The sequence below is a fragment of the Leuciscus leuciscus genome (genome assembly GCF_965113295.1).
Source record: "Leuciscus leuciscus genome assembly, chromosome: 6".
Classification (NCBI taxonomy): domain Eukaryota; kingdom Metazoa; phylum Chordata; class Actinopteri; order Cypriniformes; family Leuciscidae; genus Leuciscus; species Leuciscus leuciscus.
The window spans coordinates 38,313,615-38,333,426 of NC_138730.1; the positions used below are offsets into that span (position 1 = coordinate 38,313,615).

At 36.4% G+C, this 19,812-nt stretch overlaps 2 protein-coding genes across 2 annotated transcripts in view; one reads left to right on the top strand and one right to left on the bottom strand.

Moving 5' to 3' along the window:
- The window catches only part of yeats2 (YEATS domain containing 2), a 36,783-nt gene extending 26,561 nt beyond the window's left edge, over nt 1-10,222 (top strand). Inside the window, exons 22-31 of the mRNA XM_082173438.1 lie at nt 2,703-2,786; nt 2,910-3,081; nt 3,546-3,622; nt 4,375-4,454; nt 4,548-4,749; nt 7,320-7,558; nt 7,642-7,716; nt 7,975-8,048; nt 8,679-8,756; nt 8,930-10,222. Coding sequence (XP_082029564.1) covers nt 2,703-2,786; nt 2,910-3,081; nt 3,546-3,622; nt 4,375-4,454; nt 4,548-4,749; nt 7,320-7,558; nt 7,642-7,716; nt 7,975-8,048; nt 8,679-8,756; nt 8,930-8,972 — 1,124 coding nt within the window. The 3' untranslated portion in view covers nt 8,973-10,222. The remainder of the gene's footprint in view (nt 1-2,702; nt 2,787-2,909; nt 3,082-3,545; nt 3,623-4,374; nt 4,455-4,547; nt 4,750-7,319; nt 7,559-7,641; nt 7,717-7,974; nt 8,049-8,678; nt 8,757-8,929) is intronic.
- Nucleotides 10,034-19,158, bottom strand: map6d1 (MAP6 domain containing 1). Its single transcript, XM_082173672.1, has 3 exons — nt 18,412-19,158; nt 16,369-16,591; nt 10,034-11,913 (listed from the first exon to the last, which is right to left on the bottom strand). The coding sequence occupies exons 1-3, from the start codon at nt 19,023-19,025 to the stop codon at nt 11,842-11,844; spliced, it is 909 nt and encodes a 302-aa protein (XP_082029798.1). The 5' UTR covers nt 19,026-19,158; the 3' UTR covers nt 10,034-11,841.
- Nucleotides 19,159-19,812: the final 654 nt, after the last annotated feature.

Consider the following 19,812-nt stretch of genomic DNA (forward strand, 5'->3'; position numbering starts at 1 on the left):
CTGCTTTGACACACAAGCTCTCTTCCCAGTGCTGGCAACCCAAAGATTGAAGGTTCGATTCATGATACATCACAATTGTGATCTTAAGCAAGGCGCTCTTGCATGTTGTGATGGGTCGTTTCAGGTTGTGGTGTTATAATTCTGCCAGCCTTCATGGACTGACGTTTTTTGTCAGCTGTGTTAAGCCTGCAAGATTGTATGTATCAGAGATTTTTTGTTTTTGTTTAGCATTCATCAGTGATGACAGTAATAGGTGAACAGAGCTCCAGAGACACTCTCCTGTCAGATATGGTTTTCATTTTCTCATTTTGCGCTCTCTCTGACCTGGTTGCTTTGTTTTAGATTGATCTGTGCGGCACCATGGCGGCAGAAGCTGCCTCAGGTTAGTTTATTTTGCGTTGAATGAATACAGTACATCAGAGCAGTAAGACAGGCCATTTCCTGTAACAATATGCAAGCTGTTGTCATAGTGATAGAGAGGGATATGAGTAAAGAAAGCAATAGAGAGATTACAGCATTCAGTAATTGAGAAATGGCAGGCTTGAGTGCTCTTAAAATTTTACGAGGGACAACAGGAACTGTATGAATCAGAACATAAAAACCACTCTAATGCTACCTTAGTAATGTCGGAATGATGGTTTTTACTAAATTAGCACTAGGGGTGGGCAATATGAACAAAATGTAACTTCACAAAATGAAAAATGTTATTTCCAGATAACAATATATATAGTATCTTCATAAATACATTCTTCACTGTATGAATTAAATATACATTAATTCTACACTTTATTTTCCTGCACTGAGGATATATTACATACCACGATATAGCAAAATCTCTATTGATAGACAGTATATCATCACCATGCAACTGATTTGGTTGTATAGTACTTTACATAGTCCACCCAATCTAGTTACTAAAGTCCCCCCGTGGTCAATAATTGTATCCCTTAAAACTCATCTTTGATCACCAAAATGGCATATTTTTATGTTTTTTCCTGTGGGAAAAAAATTTATTCAGACCTTAAAATAGCTTGAATGTACACCCTTGCTTCATGTAGTATACGTGGATCCATGAATATGCAAACGAGCCCCACCTACACTCGAAATCAGAATGGGAATGCGTTTTATGTATCACTCTCTAAAACGTCGGACACATAACTGTAATTAATATGATTAGCTTTAGATTGACTACATTCTCAAACAGCTAATAATGTGTTGCTAATGTTACATAAACCATGTTCCCGTTCGCCATCTCAGAGTCCGACAGCTGCCTTCTAAAAATCATTGTCCTTAGAAACGCTTTGAACAACTCAGAACATGGAGAAAGGCATATAGTTCATCATAACATTCTAATATATATCAATACATAATTCCCCCCCTATATTGCTAAATGTACCCGATTTTTCATATCAACAGAAAAATATTCCGGGATAACCTGGTTTCTCTTGAGACGCCACTGCTTCAGAGCGCTCATAGTTAATGATATGCTAAAGCCCGCCCGCACATTGACGTGGTTGGTTACAAGGTAGTTTGTGACATAGTTTTTGAGACTATCTTTGGTTCACTGCAGTTTTAAGTAGAAAATACTCAGCAATGGTGTTGACTGATGAATTTCTTAAAGCATATTAAAAACACCACATAGACATATAAACAACATTAAAAACTTGATTTTTACCTTTTTACCTTTAAGGCTACACATCATGTTGCTGCTGGTCTCCCATGATCAGAAAAACACGAAGCAATTTTTGTAGCCTTTGTAAAGTAAACCTAAAAGCAATTATTGGTACTAATGGTGTCCCAGATGACCCCAGATTTACATTTTTACATTAATGCATTTAGGAGATGCTTTTATCCAAAGCGGCCGATGATTAACAACGGATAATCAATTAATACTGCAAACTAATATTGTACACTATTATTTATGGGTCATTATTAGACAAGCCATTATGCAAAGAAGTCAAAAGTTAATTTACCCTTGTGCCTCTGAATCATTCGGGACTAAGATTTCCCTTCAGGTCTAGCGGCGTCCCTAGAGGTAGCTATTGATATGTAGTTAGCTGTAACATCGATACAATATCAATCACACGCCTAAGGCACATTCTCTGCTTTTCATTTTGTTACAATAGCTTTGGTAAAGCTCTTCGATGGGTGAAATAGGCAGAAAGAAATATTAAATGGCTAGCCAAAATTACTTGAGTGCATATTATGTAATAATAAAAACTTCTGAATGTACAGAATATTCTGCTCTGGAAAAAGCTTGAAAGCAGCAATATCTGACATAGCATTTTGTTTATATTTCATCAAGACTTGCTTACTACCGTAGATAGTTTGGGGTCGGTACGATTTTTAAAAGTTTTTGAAAGTCTTTTATGCTCACCAAGACTGCATTTACTTGATCAAAAATACTGTAAAAACAAGTAATGCTGTGAAATGTTATTACCATTTAAAATAACTTTTCTATTTTAATATATTTGTAAGTTATTAGACCGTGATACATTTCTTTCAGGGTTCTTTGATGAATAGAAAGTTCAAAAGAACAGCATTTATTTAAAATAGAAATCTTTGGAAACATTATAAATGTCTTTATTGTCACTTTTGATCAATTTAATGCATCCTAGCTGAATAAAAGCATACATTTCTTAAAAAAAAACAAAAAAAAAACCTTGAACGGTAAAGTAAACCTGTGTGTGTTTGTGTTTCAGTTGTGCAGTCTGGTGCTAAAGCATCTAGCAGCAACACTACCCCGAGTGGAACTGCTTCCTCCGCATCCACACCTGTTGCTCAAGGTAAGACATATGCACACACACACACACATTCATACAGTAGAAATAACGTCAATGAGTTATGTGCATTGCTATTCAATCCACTGAGTTTTTCTTTACCTCTGTTGTGCTTGTCTTGTTACATAGTTAAAACTGAACCTGGTTTGGTTGGCTTCACTTGTACGACTCCAGTTCCCCAAACATCTGCCCCGGCCACTTCAACACCCACCCCTGCTCCCTTGCCGACAACCCCTACATCCACAGATACAGCTGCTATTAAAGAAGAACAGGGCATGGAATCAACACATGAACTCATCAAGTAAGAAGCACACACACAATTTTGTGTCGTCCTGATCTGTCTGTATGTATGTGATGCACTAAGGTTTCTGTTTTTGCAGAGGTGCATTGACCACCCATAGACTTGCACATTCACCAATTTTTTAATTACACGTTGTCATAGCAACAACCAGTCAGTAATAATACTGATGTAATTCTCGACATTTTGACATTTTCTGGAGTGAATTCAATTTTATGAATTGTTCTATTCTAAGTTACCATTCAGTTTTTCTGACCAATTCAATCTCGTAACACTTTCGAGTAAAAAGCAATAGAAAGATATGTTGTCTATTTATTGTCTTTTTTATTTTGCAGTGCCTAGTCTTCAATCTAGTCTGAAAACTCACAATTAAAAAAATTTAAAATACAATAATAATATTTTTTGTAATGTTGAAAGCTTGTAAAATTTGTGAACATATTTGTTGCAAAATTGTCAATCTCTCTCAGCACGGAACACATCGAAAACATGACGCAACTTCTGACAGTCATAGTGAAGAAATTTCCTCTGATTATCCCTGAGAAAAGTAAGTTTAATTTTAAACTCAGATTTTAAAGTCAGCATGCAATGAAAATTCACCCTGGTTAATTTCTGATTGCATGTTATTCATCCATACATATACTGGTGTTCAAGAGTTTGGGTTTGGTAACATTTTTAAAAGTTTTTTTTTTAAATGCTCACCAAGCATTTATTTGATCAACAATACAGTAAAAACAGAAATATTGTGAAATATTAGTACCATTTAAAATAACTATTTTCTATTTTAAAATGTTTTGAATTAAAATTATGTTGGCAAAGCTGAATCTTCAGCATCATTACTCGTCGTTAATGTCACATGATCCTTCAGAAATCATTCTAATATGCTGATTTGGTTTTAAGAAACATTTCTTATTATTATCAATGTTGAAAATCATTGTGCTGCTTAATATTGTGGAAACATGGAATTTTTTCCAGGATTCTTTTGATGCTTAGAAAGTTAAAAAGAGCAGCATTCGTTTGAAATATAATTAGAATTTTTTTCTAACAATGTAATAGTCTTTACTTTTAAAATGTTTAACGCATCCTTGCTGAATAAATGTATTAATTTTTGAACGACTTCTTTTTTTTAACCTCATAATTTTTAATCAAAATGTCATAACTCTTCCAGTGAAATGACAGGTGTTTACCAGCTTGCTTTAATCATTTAGTCCACTTAAATAATGTAAATTTACCCTAAGCCAGACCAACAGAGACGTGTGTGTGTGTGTCTGTCTGTCTGTCTGTCTGTGTGCTTTACAGATGAGGACTCTCATCCGTTCTGCGCCACCTCTGTGGATCAGTACTACTCATGGAACATTGGCAAACGCAGAGCTGCAGAGGTACATGAGTGTTTGTGTTTCATCTGGTCTGGGTGCATCTATAAGCTCTGTTGGATTTTGTTCATTTACTTTTGTTTCTTTCTCTCTGTGTAGTTGCAGCGAGCAGTGGCTGTGCGCCGTGTGTGTGCTGATCTGTTAGAGAGAACACCTCGGCTTCAGGCCCTCACCCCACCCAGAACTAAAGAGGTGCTCCGCTGGTGCCGTCTCCGGGGTTACACACCCCCTGACCCTGAACCCCAGCACACAGAGGAGGACTCCATTGAGGACATACTCACACAGATCGACAGTGAACCGGGTGAGTGTGTAGCTTATGTAACGTGTGTGTGTGTGTGTGTGTGTGTGTGTGTGTGTGTGTGTGTGTGTGTGTGTGTGTGTGTGTGTGTGTGCGTGCGTGTGTTTTTAACCTGTGATTGAGGTTAATTCATCGTGTCCTGTGTCTCTCTCAGCTGTCCAGAACTTTGACTTACACAAGACTTGGCACAGACAGTCCAGTAGTGTTCTCTCTCTCTTTAGTTTCCAGTAATATGGCGCATTAGCCTGTATAATTATGTCAGTATTCAGAGTTGGGCATGAATTCAACTCACAGAATTTACAGTTCAGACATAAGCGGCTGAAATTCACCATCAGCTCTGTTTCAATCCCTACTGAGCGTCCTACCAAGACAGCATTTTAAGGCATCTTAGATACTGTATGCTCCAGATGCTGTTACACACAGTTTTTGCTGCCTCATAATAAAAAAGATATCAAAATGATGCTGCTTTATCCTCCTTTTTCCTAACCAGTCTACTGAGTTTTCGATTATGGGAGGCACTTCCGGTTTGGGTTTAATTTACAATATATGATATACCATATATGCCATGAATAATTCACTGGAATGCACTGAGAATCTCTTGTTTTTCTCCCCAAATCTTCACGTTTCTTTCCAGGTTTGCTTTCACACAGATGCTTTAAAATGTAATTGTCTCCCCTTTTCACTTCTAATCCCCTTTAGCAATGTTTACTGGAATGTTTCTAAAGCAGGTAAATACAGTATTAAGGAAATCACTCTGAAATATTATCACTCAGTGTTCCAGTTAATGAACATTTTAGATTAAGGCAACGCGTGTTTCATAATACAGACATATATTACTTCAGTGATATTGAGCACGTCCGTAATATTGCTGCAGAAATAAGCAACGAAAAGCTTTTGGGGCTATTCATTGTCTGTTGTAGTAATTTGTTAATGCTTTTACACGGTTAAATTTCCTTTTAATATTCAGTGGAATAATGTCATCTCGTTGTACCCAGTTTATGAAAACGCTTATTATTGAGAACTTTTCGCTGATTGTTTACAGTTTAGGGAAGTTACATGGGGCGTAGGAAAAATGTGGATAGTGAAGCTCATTTTAGCCAAAATTATATGCAGCATTTCATGCAACTTTTGCAGATAAAGCTGTTTCCAGAATGCATTGCGATAAGCTGATGGTGAATCCAAGAAGGAAAATGTTGATTATGAATATTTTATTTGGTACTGAAAATTATGTCAGTTGCATCCAGTGGACTGTTTCACCCAAATGTTGTTTTGTTTGGTTTTCTAATTAGAGGGTTGAGTCATTAGCTTAGCTATGTGCTGACATCATACTCTATCGGGATCGAGTGTGAGGCATAATGCACATCACAAGCGCTGTTTGTTTGAACAGAGTGACCACTAATGGAGATGTTGTCCATAAGGAATGTTTTTAAATTAGTCACTAATGAGGTTTATTTTCAGTTAGCATGCTGTCTTAGAAAATATCCTGTGTAGACAGTAGATGGCGAGGATACTCACTTAGGAGTCTTGTATGTTGTCCTTTACTTTTTTTTTTCTTTTTTTCTTCTTCGGTCTTCATTCATGTACTTTCTTAGGTTGCTTTTTTTTGGAGTTGTTGTACAGAGTAAAACATCCTTGGGTTTGTAAAAGGCACTATACAAACTATTAATAATAATAATAACAACAACAATAATAATAATTATAATAATAATAAATTAATATAATAAACAAGATTATATAAAAAATATTATATATATATATATTAAATATTATATAAAAATATTTAAATATTACATATAATTATAATTATTACTAATAATATGTTAATTGTAATAATTATTAGGCAAAATACAAATGATTATTATTGATAATTTTTTTTTAAATAATAATAAATAATCATAAGGCACATTATAAACTATTATTTTAGTAATAGAAGTAGTAATGATAATAACTAATAATTATAATAATTATTAGGCACTATAAACTAATAATAATAATACATTTACACAATAAATATTAGGTTATATACAAACTATTATTGTTAATAATTATTATAATATATTAATTATAATAATTATTAGGCAAAATACAAATGATTATTATTGATCAAAATAATTAGTATTATTGTTAATAATAATAAATAATTATAAGGCACTTCATAAACTTATTTTTAATAGTAGTAGTAGTAATAATAATGACAATTGTATAATGATAATATATTACAACAATATAATAACAATAATATTTAATTCATTATATTAATTATTAGGCACTATGAATAATGATAATAGTAATAATAATAAATTAATACAATAAATATTAGGTTATATACAAACTATTATTAGTCATTATTATAATATATTAATTAATTATAATAATTATTAGGCAAAATACAAATGATTATTATTGATCAAAATAATAGTATTGTGAGTAAATAAATAATAATAATGTTTGGAACCGTTGAACCGAGCTATAATGTAGATCAAGAGTATTGTTTGTTTTTGGTGTGTTTGTTTAGCTCTACTAGCTGCTGTTTTACACTAACACGGTTGTGTGTGTGTGTGTGTGTTTGTTAGAGTGTAGCTCGACTCTGACGGGCTGTGAGGAGTTGTCTCAACGTCTGGAGCAACTTCAGAAGATTCTAAAGGCGGAGCCTGACGAGGAAGATAATGAGCCTCTTGACATCATCAGTGTGAAAGACATAGACGCTGCCAAGGTCAAAGTCAAACTGGAACAGGAAGAGGCCGAACAGGAACCCAAGTTTTTCTTAGGGCGCTGCCCATCGACCCAGTTCATCAGAGACACAGCGGAGCAGGTGAGTGAGATTGAAATTTTCTTTGACTTTCTGCTGTGTCAGACATGTAATGATATGTGTGTGTGTGTGTGTGTGTGTGTTAGATCGGCGTCACGCTGCAGCAGGTGGAGGTGGAGAAGAACGTTTTTGCTCCTGTCGTGGAGACCATGGTTCTTAAGGTAAATAGTCTGAGATTGAGTAATTTGTTTTTATTTTATGAGAGAAACTTACACCATGTACTTTTTGTTACTCTGTTTTTGTAAACAAGAATCCATGACAAAGCATGATTTATTTATTTTTTGCTCATTCTGCTTTTGTTTGTCTTCTTTTTACTCTCTGTGAGAACAGAAAATGTTTCCTGAGAAGAACACAGTGTTATGAATTGATAATGCATTTTTAACATGCCAGTGCTGAATGTTGTCGAAATCTCTTCATAGGCTGTGGAGCAGTTTGCCAGTGAAATCCTCAGGGAGTCTTTGGCAAATGCCCATGGGAAAACCCAGCAAAACAGGTCAGTGTGTCCGCCCGTATGCCAGTACAAGATTAATCAGGACAGATGGGTAAACCAGCAGGATTCAGAGTAAAAGCAGTTTTGTTCTTTTCAGATGGAGCTTGTAGCATTATTTCTTGGTCAATTTTGATGAACTCTTGAGCATTGAACTTCATCTAATGTGATTCTATCATGGTTGTGGGAAAGTGCTTTATGATAATGTGTAATTATCAGAGCACTGAGAATAGCTCATTAAAATCTGATTTATTTGAGTTGTAGAGCAGCTAAGCCCAGCCCTGAGAGAGAGAAGAGATCGGCTCAGTGCTGCTCTACTTACTCAGCACATCTGCTTTTGTTCACATGCCCCACTCACACACACACACACACACACACACACACACACACTGATTGAGCAGAATATTTCATCAGGCTTTTATACATTCTTCTGTAACTGCCTTTTATAGTGTTGATCAGTCACGCAGGAACTGGTCGATGTCTCATACATTAACAGAAAGCAGCAGTTTGACGAGACCACTCATTTAATGCTCAAAGTTCAATATAACCCATTACACCAAGATAGCAAATGTACCGTGAGTTTTCTCTCTCTTTCTTTCCCATCCTTGTTTCATCCCTCTCTTCTTGTCTCCACAGAACTCCGAGAGAGATATCGGCTATGGATGTGCATCAGGCCATTAGCTCTATTCCCACCTGTGATTTTCTGACTAATAGGTAATTTTGCTCTCATTATAGACTTCTCTATATTTTCTTTTTTCTCAACTATCATCGGCGTCTATCATCAGTGTTCCCATGGTCTGGAACAAGTTGGAAACGTGAGGGCATTTTAATTGCAGCTTTATTTATTCATTTTTAAATCTTTAGTACATAATCTCTGTCTCTGATAGGTACATGGGCATCATGGTGAAGGATGAAAGCCACGCTGACTGACTTCACCTCCTGGCATCTGACCACAGACGACACAGGTGGAATGTCACACACTAACTCATTGTGTAAAGATGGAGAATGTGCAAGGGCTGATCAATCACAGGCGCAAATATCCTCTGACTTGTCCGTGGCGTAATTATTTAGGATGACAGCAGCTACAGATACAAGAGTACTGAGCTCAAGGGAAAGATCACCAAATGGATAGCAACGTAATCTTGACACGCTGCCTGAACAGCGTTCGTTTCGTATGGCTACATCACTCTATTTATATTTATTTTTCATGCTTTTTTTTATGAATTCTGATATTTATGAACTATGGTCCCATATATTAATGTAACCATCAGTCTCTTGAGAAAATGAGCAGGTACAGTAGATGCTTCATGCAGCAAACCTCTTAACCGCTCTTCCATGATTCTGCTCACATTGAGACCCTCAATCTCTGAAAATGAAACTCATGATCACATGACTCTGCCGTTGACACAGAACTGTTTAGCTTATATTAGTCTTAAAGGAATAGTTCACCCAAAAATGACTTCTGGAATTATTCACTCATCCTCTTGTATTTCCAAATCTGCAACAACGGTTTCAGTTTTGGGTATTACTTTAACCAGAAATGCAGACATTAAATGAGCCATTGAACAATACAGAAAAACTATTACCTTTTCTGTACTTTATCGAGCAGGATTTATTTGGAGAAGGTAATTACTTTTCTTTTGTGCCGCTTATGTGAAATCATCCTGGTTCATTGTCTTTTTTTATTGGGTCTTAAATTATCTTCTCACGTGGTTCTAAGAACTTTGAGTGGAGTTTAAATGTCCTTTTTGAGTCGCACGTCTTCACTAATTTCACACTAGGGCAAAGAATGTCTAAGAAAAGTCTTAATCATGCCGTTTTCATATGAATCTTTTTCGTACAACTAGGATTTATGAAGGATTGAAGTTTATTTTGTTTTCATTTGGGGGCATTGAGGAAAATGTGCAGATAGACAGGAGGCATTTGTGTGTTTGCTAAACCTGTTGTTTGGTGGGGTGTTTTGTCATACAACTAGCCTCAGTTTCTGTGTGTGTGCGTGCTTAAAACACATCAAGAATTGTTTTGGTGCGTTTGTGTGGATGGGAGAGAATGAATTTCTGTGTGTTTATTCAGTGTTAAAGTCAGTCATTACTTGTCTAACCGAACTCCTGGATGTTTTACCTTTACATTGTGTATCAGAAAATGACTATTCTTGTATTAAAAACTAAGATGGATCCATCTGTCCTGATTTGTTCTGTTCTTTTTCCAACTGCCAGTACAAATGAAATGTCACAAACGGTGAACTTCAGAGAGATGCACGTATAAGCAGATTTACCCACAACATTTAGCCACTTTTTCCAAGTTTTCTACAGAAAATGTAAAAATCGCATTGATTTGCAATTGCTTTTTGACAAACTTTAGTTTAGGGTCTAATTCTCACTATTAACTACGACTTTTGCCTCAGTAAACTCCTAATTACTGCTCATTAATAGTTAGTAAGGTAGTTAAGTTTAGGTATAGGGTAGGATTAGGGATGTAGAATATGGTCACGCAGAATAAGGCATTAATATTTGCTTTATAAGTACTAATATACAGCCACTATCCAACTAATATGCCTGCTAATAAGCAACTATTTAATAGTATAGAATAAAATAGGACCCTAAACTTAGTTACCTTTTTTGTGCTGCTTTAGAGAGTTTGTCTATTTAATAGACATGAAAATGTCTCTTGTAAATAGTTATGCTCAGGACTTAAATGTTTAATTGGCTCTAAATTACCCTTAATCAATTCATGGAAATGTCTCTTGTAAATAGTCATGCTCAGCACTTTTCCTTTTGCTCTGAATTGCTCTTTATAGAGCGAGTTTTATAATAATTTTGAGTGACTTATCAAAAGTCATGGAAATTCATTGGTCAAAAGGTGCAGATTATTAGTTTTTTTTTCTTCCAGTTTTATTTATTGCCATAAAAGTGTTAGTTAAAAGAGCATGTGAGGTGTTTTTAAATCATAAATATTTGTAAGATGTGAATCAGCCAAATAATATGGAAGAAAATTTTAAGAATGTCGTTTTTATTTAAACAGATTTGCCTTATTTTCCCCATTTATCTCTAAACCAAATTTACAAAAAAAAACTTGGACAACCCAGAAATCAGTGAAATATTCTTAATGTGTTACAGTCTTTATGTGCGTTTCATAAAGGGTTAGTGTGTCTGGAGCAAGAAAGGGGTGATCGGAAGTACCAGGCGTCCTCAGGCAGACATTAACAGATCGATAAAGGCAGACCAACATCATCACTATATACAAAATAATGCTATTAACAAGGCTTGTACAGGATACACACACACATCCAGACACAGAGTTACTAGATTACATTTTTCTTTTAAAACATTTCTAATTGTGCATATTCAATCGCTTCATAAAACTATTACGAAACATGCAGATATTCATTCAGCAGGGACAGGGTGAGCTCAGCAGAATTTGAGGCCTTAAAACTTTCTCACACTCTCATACACTCTTTCTCTCTTTCTCTTAAACCTGATCCGTCTTTACAAACATATCAAGTAGATGGTTGACATTTGAAGCATACATTCTCTTGCATAGATTTTACATTGTGTAAATTTCCAGCAAAAATCCTCTAGTTCTGTAATTTCCTCAGTGGAATGATTTAGTTTTACTGATTTTGCTCTTCACAAGCTCTTGCTTTGAAACAGTCTCTATTCATCCTTAGGCATTTTCTTCCTCTGATTATCCTAGTCTCTCAGAATAACATTCAGGTGTCTCTTTAGACATTCCTTTTTCAAAATGGTCTTCTCTTCTAGTGAAAGGCTGAATCGGACGTGAGTGTGGGGAGCTTGATGGATCATATGTTGAAGATCCTGGATTTGCTTTGAAAGACAGCAGAAGGATTTGGTGACAGTTTAGTCTTCGGCTCCTGTTACACAAAAACATTTTTGTTAAAATCATTAAAACAATAAGTTAATAAATACCATTCAAAGTTTTGAGGTTGGCAAAATCATTTAAAGGAATAGTTCACCCAAAAATGAAAATTCTGTCATTAATTAATCGATTTAGTCCAAATTTGGACTTTCCTTACTGGTTTGGAACGACATGAAGGGTGAGTAGTTAACGCTTTCTTAAGTTCACTAAAGCTGCATTTATGCAATCAAAAATTCAGTAAAATTCCTTAAGTATTATTACCATTTAAAACAACCATTTTCTGTTTTAAAATATTTTAAACTAATTTATTGGTGTGATAAAAGAGTTGAATTTTCTGCATCTTGAATTTTTCACATGATCCTTCAGATTCTCGGTGCTTAAGAAACATTACTTATCAATGTTGAAAACAGTTGCACTGTGTATTTTTTTTTATATAATTTTTTTATTTGCTGCTCTGATATGTCACTTCTCAGGCCAAGCCTGAATTTACATTTACAATTTTCATCTAAAATGTAAGTAGTTGGAAAAAAAACCCATAAGGTCATGGAATACTCCCCTCCTCTTCTGCAGCACAGGGTGTTGTGGGACATATTAGCCTATAATGTATGCACACTTCAAAAATCCACTAAAAATAGAGCACAATTTGGGCAACTTTAGCATACTATTTAAGTACTATAATTTGGGATGTGCTCGTCCAAGTCACACATTATAGAATATAATCTCCCTCCACCCTGCCTCCATCTATTTTGTTCTTTGTTCTTTGCCTTGTTCTCTCTCTCTCTCTCTCTCTCTCTCTCTGACATCTAATAAGAGTTTGCTATATGAGAAGCCAAGCAGTGAGGTGAAAATTAGATTTATCATCTACTAAATCTTGTCCTCTTTCACACACACTCTCACACACACTCTCACTGTTTAGCGTTTCTAGAATAAGAACTCGACACCCTCAGACACACAGACTTGCTTAAAGCAGCAGACACTGTTCATCCCTCAGGTCTTCAGAATGGCATACTACCTATTACTGCTGGAAATGCTTTATGAATTAATAATGCTGCGTTCACGTCATGTCGGAATTACCATAAATTGCCGCTTCAAGTCGAACACATCTTAAATCTGCAGTGGTCAGGGTCTTTTGACACATTGTACTTGCGTACATCTTCTACAAGCACAAGGCTTTTAGTTTTTACAGTCCAGAATCGTTACGGTAATTATGACATGGCTTGAGCGCACCTTAATATTGGGCACAGTATGCAAATTTGGCCATTGAGACGTAAAAAATATTTCTGAAATGATAAGAGGGCTTGTTTCGAAAGACTTTTGCACAGTACTATATGCACTACAGTTCAAAAGGTTTGGGTCGGTAAGATTATTATTATTTGTATTTTTTCAAAGAAATTATTTTATTCAGAAAAGGCATTAAATTGATCAGAAGTGACATTTATAAGGACATTTCAAATGTTTCAAAAGATTGCGATTTCGAATAAATGCTGTTCTTTTGAAGTATCTATTCAAATAAATTTTTTTTAAAGTATCACCGTTTCACCAAAAAATATTTACCAGTAAAACTCTTTTCAGCATTGATAATAAATGTTTCATGAGCAGCAAATCAGCATGTTAGGATGATTTCTGAAGGATCGTGTGACACTGAAGTAATGATGATATAAATTCAGATTGCCATCACGGGAATTGATGACATTTAAAATATAGTATGCAGTATACAGTACAGTAATATTCCACTTTGAACATGGCCCACTTCTGTCTGTCATCTGACATAGGCTGCTGACCATCAGGGACAGAGTGCTGTCGTATGGGAAACTGATGTCAACTTAAAAGCTTATATAATCTGTTTAGCTGTCCTTTAAGGTTACATGACAACTTATGAAACCCTGGGATTTATTCACTGTGAAACCTGTGCAGGTTTGATCTCTACAACAGTGTTTCTCAAAGTCTTGCTCCTGGAACCCAGCAGATTTTGAATCGTTTTATCTAACACAGCTAAACCAACTCAATTCATCAGCAGAGTGATCCGTGACCTCATTTAGGGTACATTTACACGACAATGATGTACTAAAAATGCGAAAACAGCAACAACAAAAAAACGCTGTATTTTGCTGACAGGCCAGTAGATGGCGATGTCACTTTGTAATGAAAAACGAATATACGCATACACATGATGTCACCGCTTTCACAAATTCATGGGCAAAAAGGCGGGATTAGCGTGACGGCTACCTGACAGCAGACAAACGGCCCCTGTCACTCAAGTGGCCACGCCCTTAATTATGCAGAACTTTAAGCATTAAAGGGATAGTTCACTTTAAAATGAAAATTCTGTCATCATATACTCACCCTCATGTTGTTTCAAACCTGTATGAATTTCTTTCTGTGTCGTTACACTGTGTCGTGTAAACGGCCTCTGAAAAAGGTGATTGCGACTTTTTATCTCACGATTCTGAGTTTATATATCGCAATTGCTACTTTATATCTCATAATTCTGAGAGAAAAGTCATACTCTCAAACTCTCAATTTTTCTCACAATTGCAAATTTATATCCTGCTATTCTGACCTTTTTCTCAGAACTGAGATATAAACTCGCAATTGCGAGAGAAAAAAAGTCAGAATTGTGAAATAAAAAGTCGACAGAAATTAGCTTCCATAATAAACTGATGGTCTTACAGAAAACAATAATGAAATAATTGACACTTAAAGAATTAAGAATGATCATCTGGTTTTGTCTCTCCAGTAAGTGTTTAAGAACGGTGGATGGTCAGTCTGCCTTTTACAGCTAAATTAGATGCATCATCTGGAGGGAGATTGGGAGGGCAGGACGAGCTGTGTGTGAGTTAAACCCTTGGGACGGCTTAAATAATGCCAGCTGGCTCAGTCACGTAAGTCTCCAGTGGACTAGACTCTATCAGTACGGTTACACATAACCCACACAATGTAAGCATATCAGCCTCACAGTATGATCCAGTAGCTGTATGTTCAGCGTCCTCACAATTGTATGTTAAAATCTCTCATAGAGATCCAACTACAGTATGACATCTTGACAAATGGAGCAGTGCAGAGGTTATGAAGGGAAAAGTTACAACTCAATCACAGAGACTTTTAAACCAGGAGCACAAATGCTTCACAATTTCTCATAGATCAGCCTCAGACTCCTGGCATTGTGTTTCTTTCCTCACTGGTCATGCGTGAGGTCTGACGGCATGCATGGGTTACCCTGAGAGTAATTAGGACTAAATGATGAACCCTAATTAGTGCATACTTTACTGCAGAGGTCTCAATCCTGCTCTTTTGCTGGACAGTGGGTCTCCATGAGCAGGGTTGAAGACCTCTGATGTGCAAAAGCTTCAGCTGTTTCGGTTAGTTTGGATCATTATTGACAGGTAGCGCTCAGACTAGATTCACATAACGGGACACAGGAGCGGGTCACCGATTACATAACTCCAATGAATCAGCGCTTCTACCAGATCAGCTGGACTGACCTAAAACTCTCATTTGTCCCAGAAAGGGATCAGTGTTAAAAATAATAATAATTTAATTGCATATTAGGCTTGATTTAGCAGATTAACCTAAAAGGTTACGCAAATCAACATCTCTGCTTACATAATTATGGGTTAAATATGATTTAAATGCTGATGATTACCACAGAAAGTCATTTTATTTTGTCAATTACAAATGTGGTTATGGCCACAAGTTCATTTGCCTAGAAAAGTAAACCCACTTCAAAAGGATTATGTCAACTTTACAGCACAAATATCAAACGTGAATAATTCATGCAAATGCTTTGACAACTATAACATTTGCATATTTCTGCTAAAACTGTCCCATACTTTTACCCTGTAGGCTTCCATTTCATTTTTTTCCTGTTATGCAAAGCTGAATTTTCAGCATCATTACTCCAGTCTTCAGTGTCACATGATCCTTCAGAAATCATTCTAATATGCTGATTTGCTGCTCAAGAAACATTTCTTGTTATCAATGTTGATAACATTGTGCTTCTTCATATTTTTGTGGAAACAGTGATTTTTTTTCAGGATTGTTTGATAAATAGAAAGTTCAAAACAACATTTATTTTAATTTTTGTTTGTTGCTGTCACATGTGATTGATTTAATGTGTAGGCCTACTAGCTGAATTATTAATAAAAAAAATATATATAATAATAATAATATATATATATATATATATATGAATATATATGAATATATATATATTGAATATATATGCATGAATATATATACAGTATATATATATATATATATAGAGAGAGAGAGAGAAATTTCATTTCTTAACTTTCCCTTATGATAAAAGTGTTATTTTTCTGATTATATCACAGAAGCAGTTCATTCTCATTCTGCTGAGCACAGTTTGAAAGTTTGTCACATCAGCGGCTGTCAGATTTGAACTCCTTCTCTTCTCCCCACGTCTCCTCTGATCTGTCCTCACACTCACCTCTGGTTTCATGCTGATCTCTGTCCTGTGTGTGTGTGCTCTCTCTGACAGACCGTGTGTGCTGGTCTCCTGTACCCCGTCCGTGTGTCTGTGTGTGTCCGTGCTGAAGGCGGCCTGGTAGCTGGTCTCCGGCGGGGGCTTGTCAGCACCTGTGCCCAGGAAGGTGGGCCGTTTGTGGCCGGGCTTTGGCGGCCGGGCTCCAGACCAAGGCTGGTACTCCTGTCTGATTCCAGAGAAAGATAAAATGTTTCAGACAGGGACAGAAAAAGACAGACAGGCAAAAACAGAGAGGGAGCCCTGAGGATCTGCAGTGAAGAGCAGCAGATGTCGGGCTGAGTTAAACTCAGGCTGCAAAATGAGAGCAACAGGTGCCCACCATTACAAGTAACGCACTTTACGTAATCAGATTACTTTTCTCAGTAACTAGTAAAGTAACTCATTACTATTACAATTACAACAAAATATCTGAATTACTTTTCCCCCCCACGTATTCATGGATTCCATCAGGTCCCTTTCCACAGGTGTATTAATCAAGCACAATGCAGTCTGCATTCATAATCTAGGTGCTTGATTTTATACACCTGTGGAAAGGGACCTGATGAAACCCATGAATAGACTGACAGCTCTCCTGTCCCCATGTTGAGAGAAATCGGGAGTGAAAGGCAAAGGTGTTGTGTGCGCTGTGTGAACATGATGGTTATTCGTTCTAGACTAAAGAAACAGATTCAGTATTCCTCCGAAATGAAGGATAACAGTGAAAATGCAAACTCAGAAAATACTGCAAACCTAAAAATTACACATATATACTTCATGTATTTAATCTCAATTTATTAAGCAATGTCTTTGCTGCTGACCTTTGATGATCCAATTCAACCATACTAATAAGCCAAAATTTATTTAGACAAGCATCACATTTGTGTTTTTTAATTATTATAATTTTTTTGCTGAAGTAAGGGTTTTAAACGTTCTTCTCCTGCGATCCAGAATGGTGGCGCAGCTGAAATGTTTATTTGACCTGTGCTCTCTACTGGCATGAATTTGCATTTCCTTCAGTCTGAGGCTTTACATTTGCCAAAAATAGAACTTTTTGTTATTAAAAAACAAGCAAGCCTAGCCCAGATGAGAAAAAGTAACAACAAATTACTTTACATAATAAGTAACTCAGAAATGCAATTAGTTACTTTTTAAAAGTAACTTTCCCCACCATAGATTTACTTCAGCATAACCTGTATGAAAAATTATGCTCACTATCCATATCTCTACATTCCTAATCAGAAATTTAGAAAGAAAACAAAATTTAGAGAATCTATGACATGTTTGGGTGGATAATGACTGGAAGTATAGGTTTTATATGATCACAGCATTCACAGATCACATCACATCAAAGGCTGATGAACACAGAGGACTGTTCATAATTCATTCTGTTCTCATTAAATAACTGTTTTATGTGATTATTTTAGTTTCATTCAGGTCTTTCGTGAGCCGTCAGATGAAATATGCATGACAGTGATCACACTGTCTGAAAATCACTGCAATGCACAACCATTACAACCACACGAGTCCCTTTACAGCACCACAGCAAACTATCTTCAAAGAAAGGATACTTTTCTCTGCACAGTAAATCCATGAAAGCTATCAGGCATATATATTCCCCAGCTATTAATTTTTGTACATTATAGTGAACATATCTCAGAGATACCACATTTTATCTGTCATACAAAATAAAAATAAGTGTTATTATTATTACACTTTATTTAAGAGTAGTCTATTTGGTGCATACAAATTGAGAAAAGATTGTCCATATACTACTATGGATTTTTTTTGTCGCAGTAAATAAAATAATAAAAATATTATTATTATTGGGAATTTTTATCTAGCCTATGTGATGTGTACAAGTAGGCTAAAATAAATAAACTCCCGTAGCAATCTTTGCTGGATCAGTAAAATCGATTTACTCATGATTCTGATAATAACTAACTGTTGAGAAGTGTGAGTGTGTTGCAGTGAATGAGATGTGCTGGAGAACAGCAGGAACATCAGTACCTGTATGAGCTGATCTGATCTCCTCCTCTCTGCCGGCCGCCCCGCTCCTGTCTCTCCGCCCCGTCAGAGTAACCGTTCACCGGGCTGTCCGTCAAAGCTTTCCCTCCGTTACTAATCCAGGGAAAGTTATCCTTTTTCGGGATGGGCCAGGGTTTGTAATCCTGTTTATACTGGGTGATGCTCGGGAAAGGCACACTCGAGGGATGGTAGTCCTCGCGGGGTTTATAACTCGGTTCGGTCCGTCCCCGGTGTGGCCGCCGGACTCCAGCAGCGTGATCCGGCGTTACGAAGTCGACGCTCGGTGCCTGCTCCGTGGAAACGAGTTTGGTGACGGATCGCACCTCATGCTCCGCGATGTCCGAGTAGTTCTGAATCGTTAGCGGTACCGACAAATCCGATTTATCGAACTGGTTCCAGAAGCGAGCCAAGCAACAGACTCTGCTGATACACGGCCAAGCCATATTGCTATTAAATAAACCAAACCAAAAAGAAAAAGAAAGAAAACACAGAAAAAAAATGCGATGAAGCGCTAGATTACATGAAGATGTGAGCGCGTGTCCGTTCCTCGAGAACTGCGCGAGACCGTTCGGTGTCGGGACACTGTCATTGCACATTCATCTCACGTGATTTGCAGTTGATGCAGAAAAAATAATAATCCATAAAGATCCGAGTCGATGACCCGTGCGCACCTCACTGCTGTTTTCCCTGACAAAGCTCAACTTAATGCCCTAAAACCCTCTTTTTAATCAAAACCTGTAGTGCGCTTCTTTCTACCTATAGACAGCTTTTCTGGGCATCATCGGCGCGTGCAGCTGACTCAGATAGCAACTGATGTACAAAAATGCTGTCGACAAAAATGCTGACTAAAAGTAGGTTACTATCATTTTCTCTAGATGTATTACCATGGTAACTTTCTCTGAAGTAGGCATGTCGACTATACGTTTAGGCCTAGCCTACTCCAGAGAAAGTAGGCATGTAGTAGGCTTTTCTACTTCGTCTAAAACCATTTTAAACAGCATTGCTAATTCTTTTAAAGTTAATATGCATGAGCTCAAATTCATTCAGAGACTTTATGGAGTATTTCTAGTTTTGACAAATAACTTGTCACACCGCAGGGCCATTTATAATGAACTGGTGGCAAAAGGGAGATTAAAACGGTGACTGTTTCCAATCGTCTGAGACCACTGGCCTATATAGCTGAATTAAAATTGTAATAACTAAAAAGCTGTATATAAAAAAAAAAAAATCTGTTCTAAGATATAAATATATCGATAAATGTTAATGACGTACCAAATTGTACATTCTGAAGTCCAAGTTTCTTTTCAAATGATAACACTTTATTTTACAGTGCCCTTGTACACATAACATGTAGTTACTAATAACAACAAATTATGCATAATT